This window comes from Mastomys coucha, unplaced genomic scaffold (assembly GCF_008632895.1).
Source record: "Mastomys coucha isolate ucsf_1 unplaced genomic scaffold, UCSF_Mcou_1 pScaffold22, whole genome shotgun sequence".
Classification (NCBI taxonomy): Eukaryota; Metazoa; Chordata; class Mammalia; order Rodentia; family Muridae; genus Mastomys; species Mastomys coucha.
In genome coordinates this window covers 163,578,446-163,600,744 of record NW_022196905.1, presented here as the reverse complement: position 1 = coordinate 163,600,744, position 22,299 = coordinate 163,578,446, and the positions used below count along the sequence as shown (strand labels likewise).

The 22,299-nt window shown below is 40.6% G+C and overlaps 1 protein-coding gene and 1 long non-coding RNA gene across 5 annotated transcripts in view; one reads left to right on the top strand and one right to left on the bottom strand.

The window, feature by feature from the left end:
* LOC116069005 (phosphatidylinositol 3,4,5-trisphosphate 3-phosphatase TPTE2-like) overlaps positions 1 to 17,426 on the bottom strand; it is a 116,887-nt gene extending 99,461 nt beyond the window's left edge. For 2 of the 4 annotated variants that reach the window (XM_031339243.1, XM_031339246.1), the window contains exons 1-2: positions 12,229 to 12,773; positions 11,262 to 11,357 (exon numbers count right to left, since the gene is read on the bottom strand). In XM_031339243.1, the coding sequence (XP_031195103.1) occupies positions 11,262 to 11,320 (59 nt within the window). In that variant the 5' untranslated portion in view covers positions 11,321 to 11,357; positions 12,229 to 12,773. The other 2 variants (XM_031339244.1, XM_031339245.1) reach the window with 2 other exon arrangements.
* Positions 17,427 to 20,781: 3,355 nt separating this feature from the next.
* The window catches only part of LOC116069006, a 7,450-nt gene continuing 5,932 nt past the window's right edge, over positions 20,782 to 22,299 (top strand). Inside the window, exons 1-2 of the long non-coding RNA XR_004109797.1 lie at positions 20,782 to 20,869; positions 21,884 to 21,993. This is a non-coding gene — a long non-coding RNA (uncharacterized LOC116069006). The remainder of the gene's footprint in view (positions 20,870 to 21,883; positions 21,994 to 22,299) is intronic.

Sequence of the window (22,299 nt, the reverse complement as noted above, 5' to 3'; positions counted from 1 at the left end):
AATAAATTGCTGGAGAAGAGCCCGAGAGTGTGTTGCGTCATTCTTGCTGGTCGAGGGTGGTCGCGACAGAGACATAGCTCAATGTAGAATACACAATCAAAACTGCCCACTATCTAAAGCTGGTTTGGGGTGGTTTGATCTCTTTGTAAAAATAGTCTCCCCTCTGTAGATTTTGACACACATATGACACATTCAGTGGTCAATTAATAAGATCATGCCTGATTGTTCATCATTTCACAAGTACAACTGAGTTTTAGACATCCTGCCTTCCAGTACTTATTATGTTACAATGTAAGTGTGGTGGCACAAGCCTGAAGCCTATCTCTTGGGAGACTGGGTGAGGAGGACTTTGAGTTAAAAGCCAATCTGGCTAGTTGTGAAAGCCCTGTCTCAAATACACACACACACACACACACACACACACACACACACACGCACGCACCATTCTGCAACAACATAAACTAACATATATTTTGAAATTCAAAACATCAAAATAATTTATCTTCATCATAAACTGAGAAATCATACATTTATATGGGGAAAGCGAGTCAAACATGAGGCACTCTCCATCTCACACTCCAGAAACCAACTAGAAATACACATTTTAAGAAATGACAATGAAGGTGGTTATGATAGTGCACACCTGATCCCAAGATTGATCCTAGAACTTGTGGGGTAGGGGTAGGAAGAGCCAGAGTTCAGATTCATATTTGGCTACTTATCAACATGGAGCTAAGCCTAAACTACATGAGACACTGTCTCAGAAAATGAAAACAGAAACAAAACAAAAGAAGAAAAGAAACAAATAATAGAAATGAACAAACAAGAGACCAAGGAGAGCCTCACAGGGACACTCGTGATACCCCAGAGAGAAAGACTGTAAGAAGAGAGGATGCGCAGAGACCAATGTTTTCAACTTCTCACCCTGATTGAAGACCACTAGATCCTTTTCTCAAGACATTGGCAGTGACTGCTCAGGTGCGGGTCAGGGTAAAGTACACAACCCTACACATCAGAGAAAGGCCAAGACCAGTCACTGACTCTTTGCTCTCTTAGCCCCACCATCTCCAAAGCCCAGGAGACAAGCCCTGAAGATTGTCTCCTCCAATGCTACTATTCCCAGGAGCTTGAAGGTGATGTAGCCCTACCCAAGCAGTTGCCAGCTTACAGTGTTTCCTGGGTTCTGGAACTCTCTGCTCCCTACCTCTCCTGATGCTAAACTAAATTAATGAAAGGCACATCTTCAGTCTTGGCTTTCAACAATGATGACTTTGCCATTCCTCACCTAAACCAAGACATTTTCATACCTTGCTGCACAGTAGCTGCTGACTGCGAACATCCTAGGCAGGCCTTCAGCTCTTCCCCAGTATAGGTAACCAGACAGAGCAGTCAACAGTTCAAAGGAATATGAACTTACAGGCCAGTGTAATTGGGTACTTGAGAAGTATAACTACTGAGACAAAAAAGCACTCAGAATAATATATAAAGAAAAATTTTTGAACAAGTATGAAAAATACACTTAAGTATGAGACAAAGAAAGATGATGGGGCTGGCAGGATGGCTCTGTGGTGAAGGCATGTGCCGTGGAAGCATGGCAGCTTAAGTTCATTCCTCAGAACTCATAAGATGGAAAATAAGAACTGACTTGACAGCCTTGACCATGCTGTCTTCTGACCTTCCTGCACATTCTGTGACATATGTTCAGGTACTACTGCATGTGTGTGTACGCATGCACGCATGTATACTTAATTACCTTTTAAAGGTGCTGGAATTAGTGTTATATGGCTGTGAATTGTGAGAGCTATGATGACAATAAGATGGTCAGGATATGTCCATGCATAAAACACTGGCATAACTACTCTGGAAGTAACCAACTTGCTTCTGGGAGTAACTGGGTCCAGCGGGACCAGGCACACAGGAACTCCGCCAGCCCAGTGACTCTGGTTCCTTCCGATCTGTCTGGGTTAGTGTTCTGAGCAGACCTTGGGCACAAGCTCTGCAGCCAGTCCCACAACACAGAGAGAAAGCCGCACTCCCAGGTGATCTAACAAGCCCAGGATCCCAGGATCCCAGAATCACAGAATCACAGAGACAGCTTGACTCTGAGGAGTACTGACACAGCCAGGGTCACAGGAAGGACAGGCTCCAGTCAGATTTAGCAAGGGCAGGTAGCACTAGAGTTAACCAGATGGCAGGGGGCAAGCATAAGAAAATAAACAACACAAGCCAAGGTCACTTGTCATCATCAGAACCCAATTCTCCCACCATAGCAAGTCCTGGACACACCATCATACCGAAAAAGCAAGATTCAGATATAAAATCACTTATCATGATGATGATACAGGACCTTAAGAAAGAAATAAATGGCACCCTCAAAGAAATACAGGAGAACACAGGTAAAGAGCTAGAAGCTCTTAAAGGGGAAACACAAAAATCCCTTAAAGAACTATAGGAAAACACAATCAAACAGGTGAAGGAAATCAGCAAAACCATCCAGAATCTAAAAATGGAACTAGAAACAATAAAGAAATCAGAAAGAGAGACAACCCTGGAGATCGAAAACCTAGGAGAGAAATCAGGAGTCATAGATGTAAGCATCATCAACAGAATGCAAGAGACAGAAGAGAGAATCTCAGGGGCAGAAGACACCTTAGAAAACATTGACACAACAGTCAAAGAAAATGCAAAAAGCAAAAAGCTCCTAACCCAAAACATCCAGGAAATCCAGGTCACAAAGAGAAGACCAAACCGAAGGATAATAGGTATAGAAGAGTGTGAAGACTCCCAATGTAATGGGCCAGTAAATATCTTCAACAAAATTATAGAAGAAAACTTCCCTAACCTAAAGGAAGAGATGCCCATGAACATACAAGAAGCCTACAGAACTCCAAATAGACTGGACCAGAAAAGAAATTCCTCCCATCACATAATAATCAAAACACCAAATGCACTAAACAAGGAAAGACTTTTAAAAGCAGTAAGGGAATAAAGGCAGGCCTATCAGAATTACAGCAGATTTCTCATCAGAGACTAAGAAAGCTAGAAGATCCTGGGCAGATGTCATACAGAGCCTAAGAGAACACAAATGCCAGCCCAGGCTACTATACGCAGCAAAACTCTCAATTACCATAGATGGAGAAAACAAGATATTCCATGACAAAACAAAATTTACACAAAATATCTTTCCACAAATCCAGACCTACAAAGGATAATAGATGGAAAACATCAACATAAGGAGCAAAACTACACTCTAGAAGAAGCAAGAAGGTAATCTTTCAACAAATCCACACAAACCTAATTCCACCTTTTACAACAAAAACAACAGGAAGTGACAATTACTTTTTCTTAATATATTAATTTGAAAATTAATATTACCAACATATCCTAATTGATTGAAATCCAAAAATATGAGGAATTAGAAATTTACTGACTGTCGTTCAATGGTCTCTCTAATTTGGTAATTGAAGAAATAGGTCCAATATTATACAATCCATATACACTTTCAGCTTGTTTTTTCGTGACAGTGTCTTGCTGTGTACAACATAATGGTCTTGAGATGTTGCTTCACCTATCTCAGCCTCTCTATTATTAGTATTGTTTATTTCATGTTTTTACACTATACTATGGTTTTCGGAATAGATTACATATTTTAAAAGTATTTATATACCCCAAAGAAATGTAGACAATTAAATTGGGAGGGGGTTTGTAAGAGAACAACAAAGAGTAAGACTGAATGCTTTGCTTGACGTTTGTAACTCTTGTATCAAGTTACCACAGTAAGAGCCAAGATTTTAAACTCTACTAAATACAAAACAAACAAACAAAAACACTTTATATAGTAATGTCCATTTAAGAAAATATTAGTAGTGATATATTATTTTGAAATATAGAGTTAATATGTTTGGAGTTATTTAAAATTTATATTGAGAAAAACATATGTATTTTCAGTATTGCCGTAAACAAGTATCTACATAAGACTGTTAAACTGATTGTTTTTATATCAAACAACTTTTATATTACTCATTTTTATTATTATAATATTGTATAAATTTTAAAGAATATGACAAAAAAGATATTGTAGATATTGAAGGGGGTCTCTGGGAAGAGTTGGGGTATAAAAGGAAAAGAAGAATATGATTTAATTCTATTTACTTAAAATGTTTTTAAATATTAACAAAATCAGGTAAATTGAAATCATGTAACTTTTCTCATTATAATGCAATATAACTAAAAAAAAAAAAAGTCTTGGAGAGCAGCTGGGGGTGGAGTAGATCTTCCTTTGGGTGATGTGGGACTGGCTGTGGAGTTCCTGATCAAGGTCTGCTCAGGGCACTGGCCCAGACCTGAAGTCTCTACACGTGCTCTAACACACACTGGATCATAGGATCAGAATGAGGAAGACAAAACATTTGCCCCAACATTGGAAGTAACTGGGACCAGCAGGATCCAGGCACCCAGGAACTCTGCCGGACCAGTGGCACAGGTACCTTCCAGTCTGGGCTAGTGCCCTGAGCAGACCTTGGGTGTGAACTCCTTACCCAGTCCCACAACACCCAGAGATAGATCCACATGCCCAGGATCAAAGGATCAGAGGTGTCCTGAGCAGACTTTGGACACTAAATCCACAGCCAGTCCCACAAGACCCAGAAGAAGCTCCTGGGTGCTCTAACATGCCCAGGATCCCAGGACCTTGGTCACACCAGGCTTTCAGGGTCCCAGAGGCAACTTGACTCCCAGGAGCTTTGATATACCCAGGAGCTCAGGATCACAAGATCACAGGATCACAGGATCACAGAGACAGCTGAACTCTGAGGAGTTCTGAAATAATCAGGATCACAGGAAGGACAGGCTCTAGGAAAATATAGCAAGAGCAGGTCGCACTAGTGATAATCAGATGGCTGGAGGCAAACATAAGAACATAAGCAACAGAAACCAAGGTTACTTGGCATTATCAGAACTCAATTCTCCCACCATAGCAAATCTTGGATACCACATCACACCGGGAAAGCAAGATTCAGATCTAAAATCACTTCTCACGATGGTAATAGAGGACTTTGAGAAAGACATAAATAACTCCCTTAAAGGAATACAGGAGAACACAGGTAAACAGCTAGGAGCTCTTAAACAGGAAACACAAAAATCCCTTAAAGAATTACAGGAAGGTTTTGCAGGGCAAGGGTGATGATGTCTCCACCTCACCTATATTATGGGCCCTTTTGTGAGATCCAAACTCACCTTCCATCTTTCCTGGACCCTCTGGAGTTTGTGAATGTGCACCTGGAGTGGTGGGTCTCCAAAAGATTGTTTGATTTGAGGCCTAAACTATTGGACTACTTTTCGGATATACACGTCTATATTACATTTGAAATTTATTTAAATGACACTCTCCTGTACGTTCACGGATGGGAAGCTTTTAGTACTTTTGCAATGTTTGTGATTGTGTCGCTAGCTTGCACTCTCCGCATCAAACGACATCGAGCCAGAGCCTGGGCCAGAGGCCTGGAGCGTCCTGTGTGGTGGACTCGGAGGTACTTCATTTAAGGAGGATGGCTGTCCAGAATCCATTGTTCAGATGCCCTCTGCCATGACATCACCCTTGGAACAGCCTTGCCCGTAGAAAAGCTGGCGTGATCACGATGCCAAGTTCCAGATCTGTTTGTGCCAGGACAGGTGGCAAGGTGATTTTTACCAGTGTTCTTAACTGTATTGGGTTTTCATTATTGCGATGTCCAGCTTTTAAGTGGGGTTTTAATGGTTGTATAATAAATAAAAGGTGCAGCTGGGGGAGGGAGAGAAAGAATTACAGGAAAACACAATCAAACAGGCGAAGGAAATGAACAAAACCATCTAAGACCTAGAAATGGAAATAGAGACAATGAAGAAATCACAAAGGGAGACAATCCTGGAGTTAGAAAACCTAGGAAAGAGATCAGGAGTTATAGATGTAAACATCACCAACAGAATATGAGATAGAAGAATCTCAGGTGTAGAAGATACCATAGAAAACATTGACACAACAGTGAAAGAAAATGCAAAAAGCAAAAAGCTCCTAACCCAAAACATCCAGGAAATCCAGGTCACAAGGAGAAGACCAAACCGAAGGATAATAGGTATAGAAGAGAGTGAAGACTCCCAATGTAATGGGCCAGTAAATATCTTCAACAAAATTATAGAAGAAAACTTCCCTAACCTAAAGAAAGAGATGCCCATGAACATACAAGAAGCCTATAGAACTCCAAATAAACTGGACCAGAAAAGAAATTCCTCCTGTCACATAATAATCAAAACACCAAATACAGTAAACAAAGAAAGAATTTTAAAAAGCAGTAAGGGAAAAAGGTCAAGTAACATATAAAGGCAGACCTATCAGAATTACACCAGACTTCTCACCAGAGACTATGAAAGCTAGAAGATCCTGGGCAGATGCCATACAGAGCTTAAGAGAACACAAATGCTAGCCCAAGCTACTATACCCAGGAAAACTCTCAATTACCATAGACAGAGAAAGCAAGATATTCCATGGCAAAATCAAATTTACACAATCTCTTTCCATGAATCCCACCCTTCAAAGGATAATAGATGGAAAACACCAACACAAGGAGTGAAACTACACCCTAGAAAAAGCAAGAAAATAATCTTTCAACAAACCCAAAATAAACAGCTGCACAAACATAGTTCCACCTCTAACAACAAAAATAACAGGAACTAACAATCACTTTTCCTTAATATCTCTTAACATCAATGGACTCAATTCCCCAAAAAAGACATAGACTAACAGACTGGATATGTAAACAGGACCCAGCATTTTGCTGCATACAAGAAATGTACTTCAGTGACAAAGACAGACACTACCTCAGAGTAAAAGGCTGGAAAACAATTTTCCAAGCAAATGGTCCCAAGAAACAAGCTGGAGTAGCCATTCTAATATCAAATAAAGTCAACTTTCAACCAAAAGTTAACAAAAATATGAGGAAGGACACTTCATACTGGTCAAAGGGAAAATCTAGCAAGATGAACTCTCAATTCTGAACCTCTATGCTCCAAATGCAAGGCCACCCACATTACTAAAGCTCAAAGCATACATCACACCCCACACAATAATAGTGGGAGACTTCAACATCCCACTCTCAGCAATGGACAGATCAGGGAAACAGAAACTAAACAGAGACACAGTGAAACTAACATGTTATGAACCAAATGGATCTAACAGATATTTATAGAACATTTCATCCTAAAGCAAAATATACCTTCTTCTCAGCACCTTATGGTATCTTCTCCGAAATTGACCATATAATTAATCATATATCAAGCCTCAACAGATACAAGAAGATTGACATAATCCCATGCATCCTATCACATCACCATGGACTAAGGTTGGTCTTAAATACCAACAAAAACAATGGAAAGCACACATACACATAGAAGCTGAATTACTCTCTACTCAATGATAACTTGGTCAAGGAAGAAATAAAGAAAGAAATTAAAGGCTTTTTAGAATTTAATGAAAATGAAGACACATCATACCCAAACTTATGAGACACAATGAAAGCAGTGCTAAGAGGAAAACTCATAGCTCTAAGTGCCTCCAAAAAGAAACTGAAGAGAGCATACACTAGCAGCTTGACCACATACCTGAAAGATCTCGAACAAAAAAGAAGCAAATTCACCCAAGAGGAGTCAAAGGGCAGGAAATAAACTCAGGGCTGAAATCAACCAAATAGAAACAAAAAGAACTATACAAAGAATCAACAAAACTAGGAGCTGGTTCTTTGAGAAAATCAACAAGATAGATAAACCCTTAGCCAGACTAACCAGAGGGCACACAGACAGTATCCAAATTAATAAATGAAATGAAATCATTTCATTTATTAGAAATGAAAAGGGAGACATAATAACAAACTATATCTTTTTTTTTTCGAGACAGGGTTTCTCTGTGTAGTCCTGGCTGTCCTGGAGCTCACTTTGTAGACCAGGCTGGCCTCAAACTCAGAAATCCGCTTGCCTCTGCCTCCCAAGTGCTGGGATTAAAGACGTGCACCACCACTGCCCGGCTCAAACTATATCTTAAAATAATTATTCTGCTTGTTGAATATTAACAGTTGAAAATATTAAAATCATGTTCTACAAAAAATAAAAATAAAAAATAAATCTATCATAATAAATCAATTTTTATCAAAAAAAATCTTGGAGAGATGAAGGATTCAAGGTGTACACCAAAACATAATAAAAGCAATATACAGCAAGCCAATAGTCAACATTAAATTAAATGGAGAGAAGCTTTAGGCAATTCCACCAAAATCAAGAGCAAGACAAGGTTATCCACTCTCTCCCTAGCTATTCAACATAATAATTGAAGTTCTAGCTAGAGGAATAAGACAACTAAAGGAGATCAAGGGATACAAATTGGAAAGGAAGAAGGCAAAATATTGTTATTCAGAGATGATATGATAGTATATATAAGCAACCCAAAAATTCAGCCAAAGAACTCCTGCAGCTGATAAATACCTTCAGCAAAGTAGCTGGATACAAAATTAACTCCAAAACTCAGTAGCCTTCCTTTATACAAACAATAACCAGGTTGAGAAAGAAATTAGGGAAACAACACATTTTATGATAGTCACAAATAATATAAAATATCTTGGTGTAACTCTACCCAAGCAAGTGAAAAACTTGTATGATAAGAACTTCAAGTCTCTGAAGGAAGGAATTGAAGAAGACCTCAGAAAATGGAGAGATCTCCCACGCTCCTGGATCTGTAGGATCAACATAGTGAAAATGGCCATCTTATCAAAACCAATCTACAGATTCAATGCAATTCCCACCAAAATTCCAACACAATTCTTTACAGAGCTTGAAAAAACAATTCCCAACTTCATATGGAAAAACAAAAAAACCAAGAATAGCTAAAACAATGCTGTACAACAGAACTTCTGGGGGAATTACCATTACTAATTTCAAGCTGTACTGCAGAGCAATAGTAATAAAACCCACATGGTATTGGCATAACAACAGACGGGTTGATCAATGGAATCAAATTGAAGACCCATATACAAACCCACACACCTATGGACAAAGACGCCAAAACCATACAATGGAAAAAAGAAAGCATCTTCAACAAATGCTGCTTGTCTAACTGGACATCTACCTGTAAAATAATGCAATACACCAGTATCTATCACCCTGCACAAAACTCACGTCCAAGTGGATCAAAGACCTCAACATAAAACTGGAACACTAAATCTAACAGAAGAGATAGTGGGGGACTGCCTTGAACATATTGCTACAGGAGACAAATTCCAAAACACCAGTAGCTCAGGACTAAGATCAAATATTAATAGGACCTCATGAAACTGAAAAGCTTTTGCAAGGAAGGATATCATCTATAGGACAAAATGGCAACCTACAGAATGGGAAAAGATCTTTACCAACCCTATGTCTGACAGAGGACTAATATCCAAAATACACCAACAAACCAAATACCCAAATTTTTAAAGTGGGGTACAGAGCTAAACAGAATTCTCAACAGAAGAATCTCTAATGGCCCAGAAGCACTTAAAGAAATTTCTGTGTCCTTAGTCATCAGGAAATGCACATAGAAACGACTCTGAAATTCCACCTTACACCTGTTAAAATGTCACCTGTTAGTGACAGCTCATGCTGATGAGGATGTCAAGCAAAGGTGAACACTCCTCCACTGCTGGTGTGAGTACAAAGTTGTACAACCACTTTGGAAAGTCAGTTTGGCAGTTTCTCAAAAAATTAGGAATAGTTTTACCTTAAGACCCAGCTGTACTACTCCTGGACTCAAAAGGTGCTCCACCTTCTACCAAAGACACTTGCTCAACTACGTTGATAGCTTTATTAGTAAAGCTAGAAACTGAAAACAACCGAGATGTCCTCAACAAAAGATGGGTAAAGTAAATGAGGTTATTCTACACAATGGAATACTACTCAGCTATTAAAAATAAGCACATCATGAAATTTGCAGGCAAATGGATAAAACTAGAAAAGATCATCCTGAGTGAGGTAACCCAGACCCAGAAAGACACCCACTCATGCTAGGTACTTATAAATGGACGTTAGTCATAAAATAAAGGATAGCCATGCTACAATCCACAGACCCAAATAAACTAAGTAATAAAGAGGGACAAAGTGAGAATTTGCGAATCTCAGGAAAAACAGGATGTGGATGGATGGAGAGAACTAGGTAGAAGAGGAGGGGAGGAGAAGAATGGGGATGGGGATCAGGTGTGGGGAGAGGTGTGGCAGGAAAGGCTGGAATTGAGAACAGAAATCAGTGAGGAGCATCTCTGGGACATCCTGGGAGTGGGGAATGCTCCAAGGAGTCTATGGTTGGGTGATCCTAGCTGAGACTTCTACCAGTGAGAGACTCAAGTGGCCACCTCCTGTAGGCAGGCAGGACTTCCAGTGCAGGGAAGGGGTGTCAACTAACCCATAAAACCTTCAACCCAAGATCTGTCCTATCTAAAAGATGTATAGGAATAAATATGGAACAGAGATTGAGGGGATGGCCAGCCAATAACTGGCCCAAATCGAGACCTACTCCATGGGAGTGTGCCAACCCCTGACACCACTAATAACACTCTGGTATGCTTGCAGACAGGAGCCTAGCATTATTGTCTCCTCACATGCTTCATCTGGTAACATATGGAGACAGATGCAGAGACCCACAGCCAAACATCAGGTGGTGCTTAGGGAGTCTTGTGGGAAAGTTGGGATAGAATTAAGCAAGCTGGTGGGGTCAAGGACCTCACAAGAACTACAGAGTCAACTAACCTGGGCCCGTGGGGGCTCAACGAGACTGAACCACCAACCAAAGAGCATGCAGGGACTGGACCTAACGCTCCTCCACATTTGTAGCAGATGTGCAGCTTGGTGTTTGTGTGGTCCCTTAACAACTGGATCAGGGGCTGTCTCTGACTCTGTTGCCTGCCATTGGATCCCCTTTGCCTATGTGACCTGCCTTTTGGGAGCTCAGTGGGAGAGGATGCACTTAGCCCTGCTGCAACTGGATATTCCAGGGCAGGGTGGTACCCAAGGGAGGACTTCCATTTCTCTGAAGAGAAGGAAAAGTGGGTAATGGGGGAATGGATTTATAAGGGTGGGACTGGGAGGAGGACAAGGACTTCAACTGGAATGTAAAACGAATGACTGAAAGAATGAATGAATGGAGGTGCACACGTGTTCCTGATTCTGTTTACACAGACTAACACACAGTGCATTTGGGTGGAGTCACTCACCTGCTATATCCATAGTGTTCCATCCAGAGGAACAAATGGCTCTTCTTGCCATCCTGCATGGTATTATCTTGTGATTAAACTTAATTTACAATTAATCTAAATAAAAGAAATGGCACATATGAATTTTATATTCAATGTATTAAAAGTACATTTTATATTATTGAAATCAAAATGAAATTTATATGTCCAAGTTCTAAAGACTTGGAGTTCTAATATTCTTAAATTTTCAATATGTACAAATTTGTCATATTGGTGAAAGATGAATATTGTTTGTTTTTGATATTTCAATTCCAAAAATACAGGAGTAGACTTGTTGAATGTTCAACATTTTCATTTTAGTTTAAATTCAAGACACTTTAAAAATTATACACTTGCTACATGGGACAAGAAAGTTCAATAAAATCTTTTTTTCTTTTGTTATTTGTGTGGCTTCGACAAGGTGTTATTTTGTAGCCAAAGATGGCCTGGAACTCCAGACCTTCCTGCCTCACCCTTCTGAGCAACAGGTTTGTGGCTGCATGCCTGGCTTCCAACCACTTTTAGATTTACATGATAAATTACAATATTTTCATCTTGAAACAGTCTAGTCAAAGAATATTCAAGGTCAAAGAACGAGAGACATGCTCCAGAGTTCACAATTAGATTTATGTTATGCAAGAAAATTGTAAGTCATTGGAAAATAGATATTGCCAAGTTAATAATAGGAGGACATCTGCCACGCAGCCAGCAATTTTGAAACATAAAGATAAACAGATCAATTTAGACAAAGATGCTGGTTTTGACTTGGCAGCTGCGCCATAGCCACCTGTAATTCCTATACCTTCCAGCAGTGGCCGCTGTGTACAGTAGAGGCAGAATCTACCACCGCTCTGCAGTGCCTGGAGTAGTGTGGTTGTGAACTAGGGCAAGCCAGGCAAAGGCAGATTTCTAGAAGGTCCGACCCCCAGCAAGTCGTACATCCCATTACCTGAAGGCACTGCTTTTTTTCCTGGGCTGCTGGGGCTCAGAAGGTGCTAAAGCCTCAGTGAGATCCTGCAGCAGGGCCGAGCAGAGGGACCCACAAGGCCTAGTTAGAGTCTTACAGCTTAGCTACTCCTCCAGTTCCTGCTTCCAGTCTTCTCTCCTGCTGCCCTTCAGAATAACAGCTTTTCCTTTTTTTCATTCTCTTCTAAATTTTCCCCCAAATTAAGCTTGCAAAGTCACCAAAATCAGTCAGTTCACGGCCAGAAACAAGGGTAGAAGCGCATCTGGCAATCTAAAAGTTCCCATGTCCAGGGGTCGAGACTCTGGGTGGTCTTCTAGGAGGAAAGAGGCATATCTGTGCTCTCCCCAGAGGAGCACCAGGCAAGCCTTCTTGTTTAAGTGACCCTAAAAACCCCCAGTAAACCCTCTCTGCTCCTCAGCCCCACCCACCAGACCTTCCCCGAAAAGTTTCCCTTTTAAAATTCTCCTAGTGAGAATGAGATAACAACACAGCCCCAGAGAGAGGAATGGAATATCCTTGCCCAGACCCTCACCCCAAGTCTTTATCTGTTGCTAAGAAACAAGTCAATATGTAAATAGAGATCCATGCCATAGCAACCACAAGCCAAAGATTCTGGCAGTCTTGAAGATTGCTATGAACTGGGAAATAAAATGAGTTTGATTCCATATGGCAGAAAATTAGAAACAGATGCTGTTCTTAAAGAGTAAAGGGCAAGGCAAAGGGTTAAGAACTTTATGAGATCAAAGAACCCAGCATGGTATCTCTGAGTAGCCGTGGTAGGGCTTCTGTTTTTATTTTTGAATCTAGGAGAGAGGATGTTTCTATTTGTGGTAATGTGACTGAGAATGGCCCCGGTAGACTCATGTACTTGAATACTTGGTCACTATGATGGAACTGTTTGAGAAGGATTAAGAGGTGTGGTCTTGTTGGAGGAGGCGTGTCACTGGGGGGTAGGCTTGGAGTCTTCAAAAGACTCACATCCTTTTCAGTGTTCTCTCTCTGCCATGTGATTGTGGATGAAGATGTAAGATCTCAGCTGTTCCTTAGTTGTTATGGGTTCGTTTCACTTTCTAATCTCTCCCTAGTTTGACTTCAGTACTTTGGATTAACCTAGATAGTCATCCATTTCTTTTATGTTTTCTAACTTAAAGATAGGTTTTTATAAATACTTTTTTTCTTTTCTTTTCTTTTCTTTTCCTTCGTTTGTGTGTGTGTTGTTAATCTCTGGTATTGCTTATTTGAGCCTTCCTTCTTTTGGTTTTTGAGCCAAAGGTCTGTTGATCTTGTATATATTCTCAAAGAGCTAGCTCTTAGGAATTACTGATTCTTTATGTTGTTTTCTTTATTTTTTTTTATCTCTGCTCTGATTTTTACTTCACTTTGTCACTTACTAGATTTGGGGTTGGTTTGTCTTTGTTTTTCCAAATTCTTTTTAAGAAGAAAAACAACTTCATTATTCCCAGTGATTTCATAAGTAAAGAAACTCTTAACTATTGAACACTTTATATTTAACGTTGCATCAATGTTGAAAATCAACAGTGGGATAAAGCAAAGTACAAAGAAATCAGCTTGTTTCTCAATACATTCACTAGATCTCAAAAACAAAGGCAATATAAATATCAAATCAAAACTCAAAGAACCAACATGAAAAAGCTCTTTAAGAAAATAACCTTTTTTGCCTTTCTAAGACAATGCTTCCAATGTGAGAGTTCTGAGACTTCTCATGCCAGAGTTATTAAAAGATATGTCTGCGGATGGCTGCTATTTTGTTGGGTTTTTTTCTTCCTGACATCTCAACAGAGATGGAGGAAAGTTCATGCCCCTAACCCCTAGATGAAGAGCTACAAGCAGTTAACAGCTATCAAGAGAAGGAGTAGTAGTCTTCTCAGGGATAAGTCCTTTGCTTGTTTATCCAGTGCCAACTGGTTGTTTATCCAGTGCCAACTGGTTGTTTATCCAGTGCCAACTAGTTGCTCATGAAAACACATATGCAGTCAACGCAGAATGGACTCAGCAGGACAGATTTTTTTTTAATATATTCTTTTGTATGTATGTGTAACAGTGACAATTTAAAAAGAGGAAGCTGTGAATTGGAGGACAGACATGGGAGGGGTATGAGGAAGGAGATGAGGATAAATGATGTAATTATGTTTCATTAAGCTTACAAGAAAATAACTAACATCAAAGACTTACATTTAAAATTTTCTATAAGTTCTGAAGGCAGTTAAATACATTGTGTGATAGTGCACATATAATGATCGGTTTATTGTTGAGATCTGATGAGCACATCTTGCAAGTATTTACGCATTCTTATCTTCTTCTAAAACTATGCCTATTGTATACAACTGCTTTTTAAGACAAGGCATTAAGGAATACATACTTAGTTCAAAATTGCTGCCTACCTCACGATAGTTATATTCTTTTATATATATATTTAATTTTCACTTTGCCTTATACATATGGTTGTTTTCTTTGCCTGTATGTATGTCTACGCACTACATGTGTACCTGCTGCCAGTAAAGGCCAGAAGAGGGTGTTGGGTTCCTAGTACTGGAGTTACGGGCAATTGTGAGCTACCATATAGGTGCTGGGAATCAGACCTAGGTCCTCTGTAAGAGCAGCTTAAGCAGCGCTCTTACGTATTGAGCCATCTCTCCAGCCCATTATATTCTTTTTTGATGTGTTATTTTATAGGTAAATTCTTAGCTCTAACTCAGTGGCTCTTAACCTATGGGGGGGTTGAACGATCCTTTCACAGAAGCCGTATATCAGATATCCTGCATATCAGATGTCTAACTGATTCATAACAGAAGCAAAGTTACAGCTATGATGTAGCAACTAATGGTATAGTTGTGGGGTCACCACAGCATGAAGAAATGTATTAAAAGGTCACATGGTTAGGAAGGTTGAGAACCACTGCTCTAGCTATTCAGCATGAGGTCTGGGGGTAACAAAATTAGCACCAGGTGAAGGTTTTTTGGCTCTGTAGATTCTCTTGTTCCACAGAAGGCCTGATTTTTAAAAGCCTGTGGGTAGTTCAAATGCACAAAGGAAAGAACCAAGTAAATTTAAAGTGTCAATGTCATAAAGGAGAAAGTGTGGTGGTAGAATAAAGCTCAGTTGGTAGGATACTTATGTAGCATGCACTGAGCCCTGGGGTCTATCCCCAGCTCAGCATATAAAGGCACAATAGCACACAGCTGCACTCTCAGGAATCTGGAGGTGAAGGCAGGAGTTCAGAAGTTCAAGGTCACCTTTCACTACACACTGAATTCAAGATCAGTCTAGAATACACTAGAACACACTACCAAAAAATAAAAGTGGAGAGAAAAAGCCCACACAATTCTAATATCCCTAGCAGACTAGAGAAGTCAAGATTTATAATACTAGGAGATTTTGAAAGAAATCAAGATAGCTGCCACGCACACTCGTCTACTCTAGTCACATCCAAAATATCGGGGATAAAATCCTGATAAAGGATAAGAGGCAATAAGACTTCAAAAGGAGATCTGTGCCTCCTGGATTTCAGACAGTCGCTGGTATCCCCTAACTCAGACGTGTTCCAGATCAGTCTTTACAATCGTCAACACGGCCTCATAATTAGGCATAAAGGTACCCCAAGAAATGATTTGTAAATAGTTAAGATTGGACACTGTCTCCTGGCCGACACAATGTTTCCAACTATCCTAGTTTAATGTTTTACGTACTAGAGAGTAATTGAAGGGTTTCCACTCAAGGACATTAACTAAAAGTGTTAGGTCGGGATTCCCCTCTGCCTGCCTCCAGCAAGAACCAGAGAATGAGCATAAGAATACCTCAACAGGGAGGGCTCCACCCCTCTTCCTCCTGCTTCACACCTAGCTACCAGACCCTGCTGACCTTGGTGTGGGGGTCGCTCGTCTATGTGACTTCAGTCTAGCACTAGGACTGGAAGAAGAAGGACTTGGACTCACATGAAAGACTAAGACTAAAACTTAGATGGGCTAGGACTCAGATTCATGCATATGCATTCCCGGGGCCCAGAGTGCTTGGGCCCGGGGGGATGCAGCACCAGTTCAGAGGAGATAGCTGCTGCTTTAGACCCAGTATGTTTTAGATAGCCTCAGAAGTACCTCAACTATTGAGCTGCCAGATTTACCATTTCTCTTTTACAATGACTGTAAAAGTCTGATGCCATTTCTAAGAAATACATTTAGATTTTATACTTCATGAGTCGTCTCTGCTGTCATTTCTTCGCCTACGCCTTGTCCACCTGACTAGGACCCCTGTTTCTCCCGCGGGTTGAGAGAGGCCCAGATCGGCCCGCCCTCTGCAGATAGCCAACAATATGGGGAAAAGATACTAAGGGAGAACGCATACTGCTAAATAAGGTTTATAGTTTAATAATATTGTGTTAACATTGATGAATCTGCTGCGGCAGGAGCCTGGGGATGGGTGCATACAAATGTTCTACTGGTTTTTGCAAATTTACTAGGATGTAATGGTATTAATTTTTAATCAATTTAATTTTTTTTTTTTTGGCTTTTCGAGACAGGGTTTCTCTGAGTAGCCCTGGCTGTCCTGGAACTTACTCTGTAGACCAGGCTGGCCTGGAACTCAGAAATCTGCCTGTCTCTGCCTCCCAAGTGCTGGGATTAAAGGCATGCGCCACCACCGCCCGGCATCAATTTAATTTTTAACTTACATTTAATTTTTAAGTTAATTTTTAAATTTTAAGGCCTTGATTTAAGTTTAAGCTCTAGTAATTTTTTAAACTTTCAGGGCCTGTTTCCTCACTAAAGAAAAAATTAGGACAAATGCCTTTCAAGTCCACTTGGGAAGGACAGAATGGATGACTTTCCTACTCGGAGATTCTCCTGCTTTATTCCAACAAAGCAAACAAACACAAATGAGCAGTTGCTAAATGGGGGAAACTTGGCAAAAATCACGAAATTATATTTGAAGCAATTCCTCTCCACTGCTTTCGTTCCCAACTGGTGCGGAGCCAGGAGCCTCTTCAAAAGCTTTCAGGCCAAAAGGAAACTTACCCCGCAGAAAGTACTTCCAGAAGTGACATTTTTGCCTTTGAGAAACGTAAAATACAAATTGTTAGAGACCATAAAAATACAAATATTACCCGTTAAAGAGTAAAGGGATTTGTTAGATAGGGATCAACAGAGCGGAGGAGGAATGCAGGCAGCTCCAGAGGTAGGATGGTTCCTTAATCAGCCCAGAGGAAGGAAGGAAGGAAGGACGGGAAGGAAGGAAGGAAGGAAGGACGGGAAGGACTTAATCTCTCCCGGAAGTGAGGGTGAGCACGTGATGTGGGCCCGTCGGGTTTTACAGGATGGGAAAGGGAGAACTTTGGGGATGGAAGAGTCTGTCTGCAGGTCAGTCCTCCGCAGTCTGGAAGTGTAGACGCCAGAGGGTTGGTACTAGGATCTCGGATCTCCTCCTCAGAAGCATCCACAGGTGTCATCAAGCCAGCCTTCCTGTCCCTGTGCCTCTCAGCCCACCTGAGGCTTGGAGGTCAATAGCCCTTCAGAACGAAGAAGAGTTATTTTGTTCCCTTTCCCGCTAGGGTTATCCAAGGGTCTTTAGACTTACACAAATAAATTTGTTATTTGCTATTTAAACTTGACTCTGTAACTTAAACTTAATCTGTACTAAAAAAAAACAACAAAACCACCACATCTGCTTGTACTTGTAGTATTGTTGAAATGCACTGGCTCTCTAGTCCTAGCAAGTAGGGAGACTATCCCAGGAATGCTTTTGGCAGTCACAGAACCAAATCTGCTTGGCAGCGATCATTTCCCTAGACGCCCGCCCACACCTAATACTCGCTTCTCCTGACAAGGTCTCACATTCCAGGCTTTCTTCCTCCAGCAGTTTTTGTCTCTCTCTCTGTTTATTTCTCAGGGGTTCCCTCATCCTGCATCTAATTCAAGCAAGATTCTGAACTGGAGGACACAGCCTCACAAGAGGACGCCTTCCGTACATCAGGCAAGATTTCCTTCGGAAGGTCACCCTCTTCCTCTAACTTTGTCATTTAACTCATGAAGAGTCTCCATCACCACAAGAACTAAGTGCATTCAGTCGGTAGCCCTTGTAAGAATGGTTTGGGTCGGCTTGGCTCGTTTGGTGTGTTTTCAAGGCTTACTGGAGAGATTGGACAATTAAGTCTCTGTAGAGTAGAGATCATCTAGAAAACTCTCTGGGCTGACATATAGAATGGTGTGCTTCCAGAGGAACTAGCAAGACCGTTTTGTTTTTAGTGGCTTAAATCTGGAGTATGTTCAGGCCTTGGCAAATGTGCTTTCCGCGCTCCTCGGTACCATGACTATGGAAGAAGACGGCATACCGGCAGTGCGGGCGCTCAGGCAGTATTGTGGGGATTCCATGATCCCTTTCAGCAGCTTGGAGTTGCACTTGGTTGTTTAATAACTACTGTTTATTCTTAGGCGACTCTTTTAACCCTGATCCTAGACACTATACTACAGAATGACTTTAATCCTTTATCTGGATTAATTTAAATACCTAATGTTTTATCCCTCTAAGCACCAAAACAAAAACATTATTTAAATTGTTCTCTTTTTTTGAGAAATACATTTCCTTTTAATTTGACAAACAATAACCTGAGATTACAGATTTGAAACAGATAACTCCTAACATTAAGGCCACACCATTTAGTTCAACATTAGTCCTCATTTTGTTCCATGAAAGGTTGACCATGTATTTAAAATGTTACTTCTCTGTAGTTTACAATCTACAGCAACATCTGTAGTACAGAATAATAAAAAACAGCATAAAATATTACATATAAATATTCAATGATTTATTTTAATAGCATTGTTTAAAAACCATTACTTCATTAAGACACTTCTTTATGGAACTGCCATTTATATATTCTGCCTTGCATTTAAAACGGGCTAAACTTTAAGATTTCTGGATGAAACCTATTAGGAAACATGATGCCCCTCAAGGAGGGAAATATACAGCGGCCTGATTCTCTGTTATCCCCAGCTCACGCTCTTTAGAATTCTTAGGTCATGCTTCAGCATCCCTTTGTCTTCCGGGTGTCACTCTATGCGCCTACACAGTTCGCTTACATGCCTGTCTGTGTATATTATACCATCTTCTAATCTGATGTAGCTTTGGAATGATATGGGGAGCCATAAGCTACATGTAAAAATACAAGTCTTTAGAGCTAGAGCAGTGTGTGTGATAGCCACTCACACTGGCATGGGTAAGCTTTGAGCCTGATCCAAAAGAGGCAAAGGAAGTGAGAAAGAAAATATTACTCATCAGACATGGTTCTTTTGAGAGTCTCTTTTGAGTAACCAGGTTGCAAAAATACAACATTATGCTACTTTTTTAAGATGTACTTCATGTCTATATCTACCTATCTATATCTATCTATCTTTTTTTCTCCTTTTTTTGGTTTTTTGAGATAGGGTTTCTCTATGTAGCCCTGGCTGTCCTGGAACTCATTCTGTAGACCAGGCTGGTCTCAAACTCAGAAATCCACCTGCCTCTGTCTCCTGCTTCTGCCTATCTATCTATATCATCTATCTATCTATCTATCTATCTATCTATCTATCTATCTATCTATCTATCTATCTATCTACAAAACATAGGCCTCCAATACAGTTTAAAAGGTTTTGAAAATGTATTTGTCAACTCACTACGCAAAGCAAGATGCAGAACATTACCCATGGATGCTCTCTTATGCCTTTCAAACCCATGGCCACCCCCTCATCCACCCCCCAAACCGGAAGCAGTACTCCTGGTTTCTAGCTCTGTGCATGTTTGCTTGCCCTTGAACCGGAAGCAGTACTCCCGATTTCTATCGCTTTGCTTGTTTGCTTGCACTTGAACTGTCTATTCATTAATGGAGTCCTGTGATATATAAATAAAACCCAATGTGTTGATCCCCTCTTCGGCTGGAGTTTGCGCTGTTTTCAGTTTGTGAACTGTTGCTACCAGTTCCTTTCCTTGTACTGTAGCATAATGCCTGACAAAAGCAAGTTAAGGAAGAAAATCTTTGTTGTTCATTGCTTGAGAATATAGACAGACTGGGGACATTGCAGCTACATCCAGGAAGGACAGGAGATTATGGCTGGCATTCGGCTTCATTTTTTCCCTTTTATTCAGTCTGAGACTCCAGCCTGTGGGAAAAGGCTGCCCGTCTTCAGGATGGGGCTTTGCTGCTCAATGAAACCTGGGAATACCTCTATAGACACAGACAGAGGCATGTTTAATCAGCACAAATTATAAATGCAATGTAGTTAACAAGGAAGATTAATCACCACCGGATATTACTAATAAAAGCTTTTAGGGATATTAGAGAACAAATCTTTTTGTGGACACTGCTTGACTTGGCTAAATATGTAAGTGGAATTTTTAAATAAATTCAATCCTATTACCAGTTTGCCCTCACATAAAATCATTTCCTCAATTATATTTATTGACTTTTAATTTTTAGAATTTGCCTACTATCAAGACAAGTGAAAAGTAACTGATGGTTTTTTGTTTTTGTTTTTGTTTTTAAAAAAGATCAAAACTTGGAGCAAAGAGCATGATGGGTAGAAGAAGGAAGATAAGATGTGATGCATTAAGGACCCAAAGAAGGTGGTGTGATAGAGTATGTTATCTGAAGGCGAGGCTGGCAGCTTGAGGGTGTCTGGAGTCAGACCGGGAAGGGCCGATCAGGACACACTCAGCTTGCCTGGCTTCATCTTAACTGCACTCAATGATTGGTCTTTGGAAATAGAATAAAATGGCTTAGGGCAGGACAGACCTGGAAAGGGGAAGCAGCTAAAGCTCTGGCAGCAGACTCTGAGGTGTAGAGATGAGGGCAGATTCCAAATATATTGACATACGAGCTCCTGTCATCAACTCTAAGAAATTAACTTCCAGGTAAAGAACAATTTAAACGCAGTTGAATAATTTAGCAAGAACTATTTTGAAATCTCAGTTTACTTTTTTTTGGGGGGAGAGTCTTTTAGCCAGTGTTCCAATACTGCCACAACTAAGGCAGTTCTTATACAATAAAGCATTAGCCGGGCAGTGCCAGGCAGTGGTGGCACATAACTTTAATCCCAGAACTTGGGAGGCAGAGGCAGGTGGATTTCTGAGTTCGGGGCCAGCCTGGTCTACAGAGTGAGTTCCAGGACAGCCAGGGATACACAGAGAAATCCTGTCTCAAAAAACAAAAAACAAAACAAAACAAAAAAAGCATTTACTTGCCACTTGTTTAGTTTCTGAGGTTTAGTCCATTATCATCATGGCAGGGAGCACGGCAGCACACAGGCAGACATGGTGCTGAAGGAGAACCTGAGAGTTTTATATACAGATCAATAGGCAGCAGAAAGAGAGCTACTGGACCAGGTTGGGCATTGAAAACCTCAAAACACGGCCCAGACCCACCACACTTCCTCCAAGGCTAGACCTCCTAATCGTTTCAAATGCTGCCACTCCCTAGTGACCAGGCATCTGTGAGCTTCTGGGGCCATTCTCATTCGAACCACCACAAAGGGCTAGACTTGATAGTTTCTATGAGTCATTGAAGCAGGAAATCTAGAAGAAATGAGGTTAAGATCATAAAGTAACCTTAAAAAGTAAAGAATGAGAAATGAGATTGCTTGTTTGATTTCAGGTACTCAGGTGTCTGAGTGCAGCCATTTCATCAAGCTTCTTGTTGGAAGAATGGGCACAGGAACCAGCTTCTTCAGTCGCCTTCAAATGTGCCTCAGATGAAATAGAGAAGTGCGTAAAAATCATAGTAGCTTTCCTGTACCCAAGGTTCTTTTTTTTTTTTAAGCTCATGTGAATTCAGGGTTGTTTCTCTGACTTCTTTCTCAGTGTGTTTGCTGTTCTAGGGAGAGAACTGACTTTTGTGCCTGGCTACTTTGCTGAATGTATTTATTGGCTGTAGGAGTTTTATGTTGGATTCTATAATGTTGGGGTCTCTGCGGACACCATGACCATCAGAGTGTATCTCCTTGTCTTTTTGCTCTTGTGAGGATTTGAAGTACAATACTGAACAGGAGTGGAGGGAGCAGACAGCTTTGC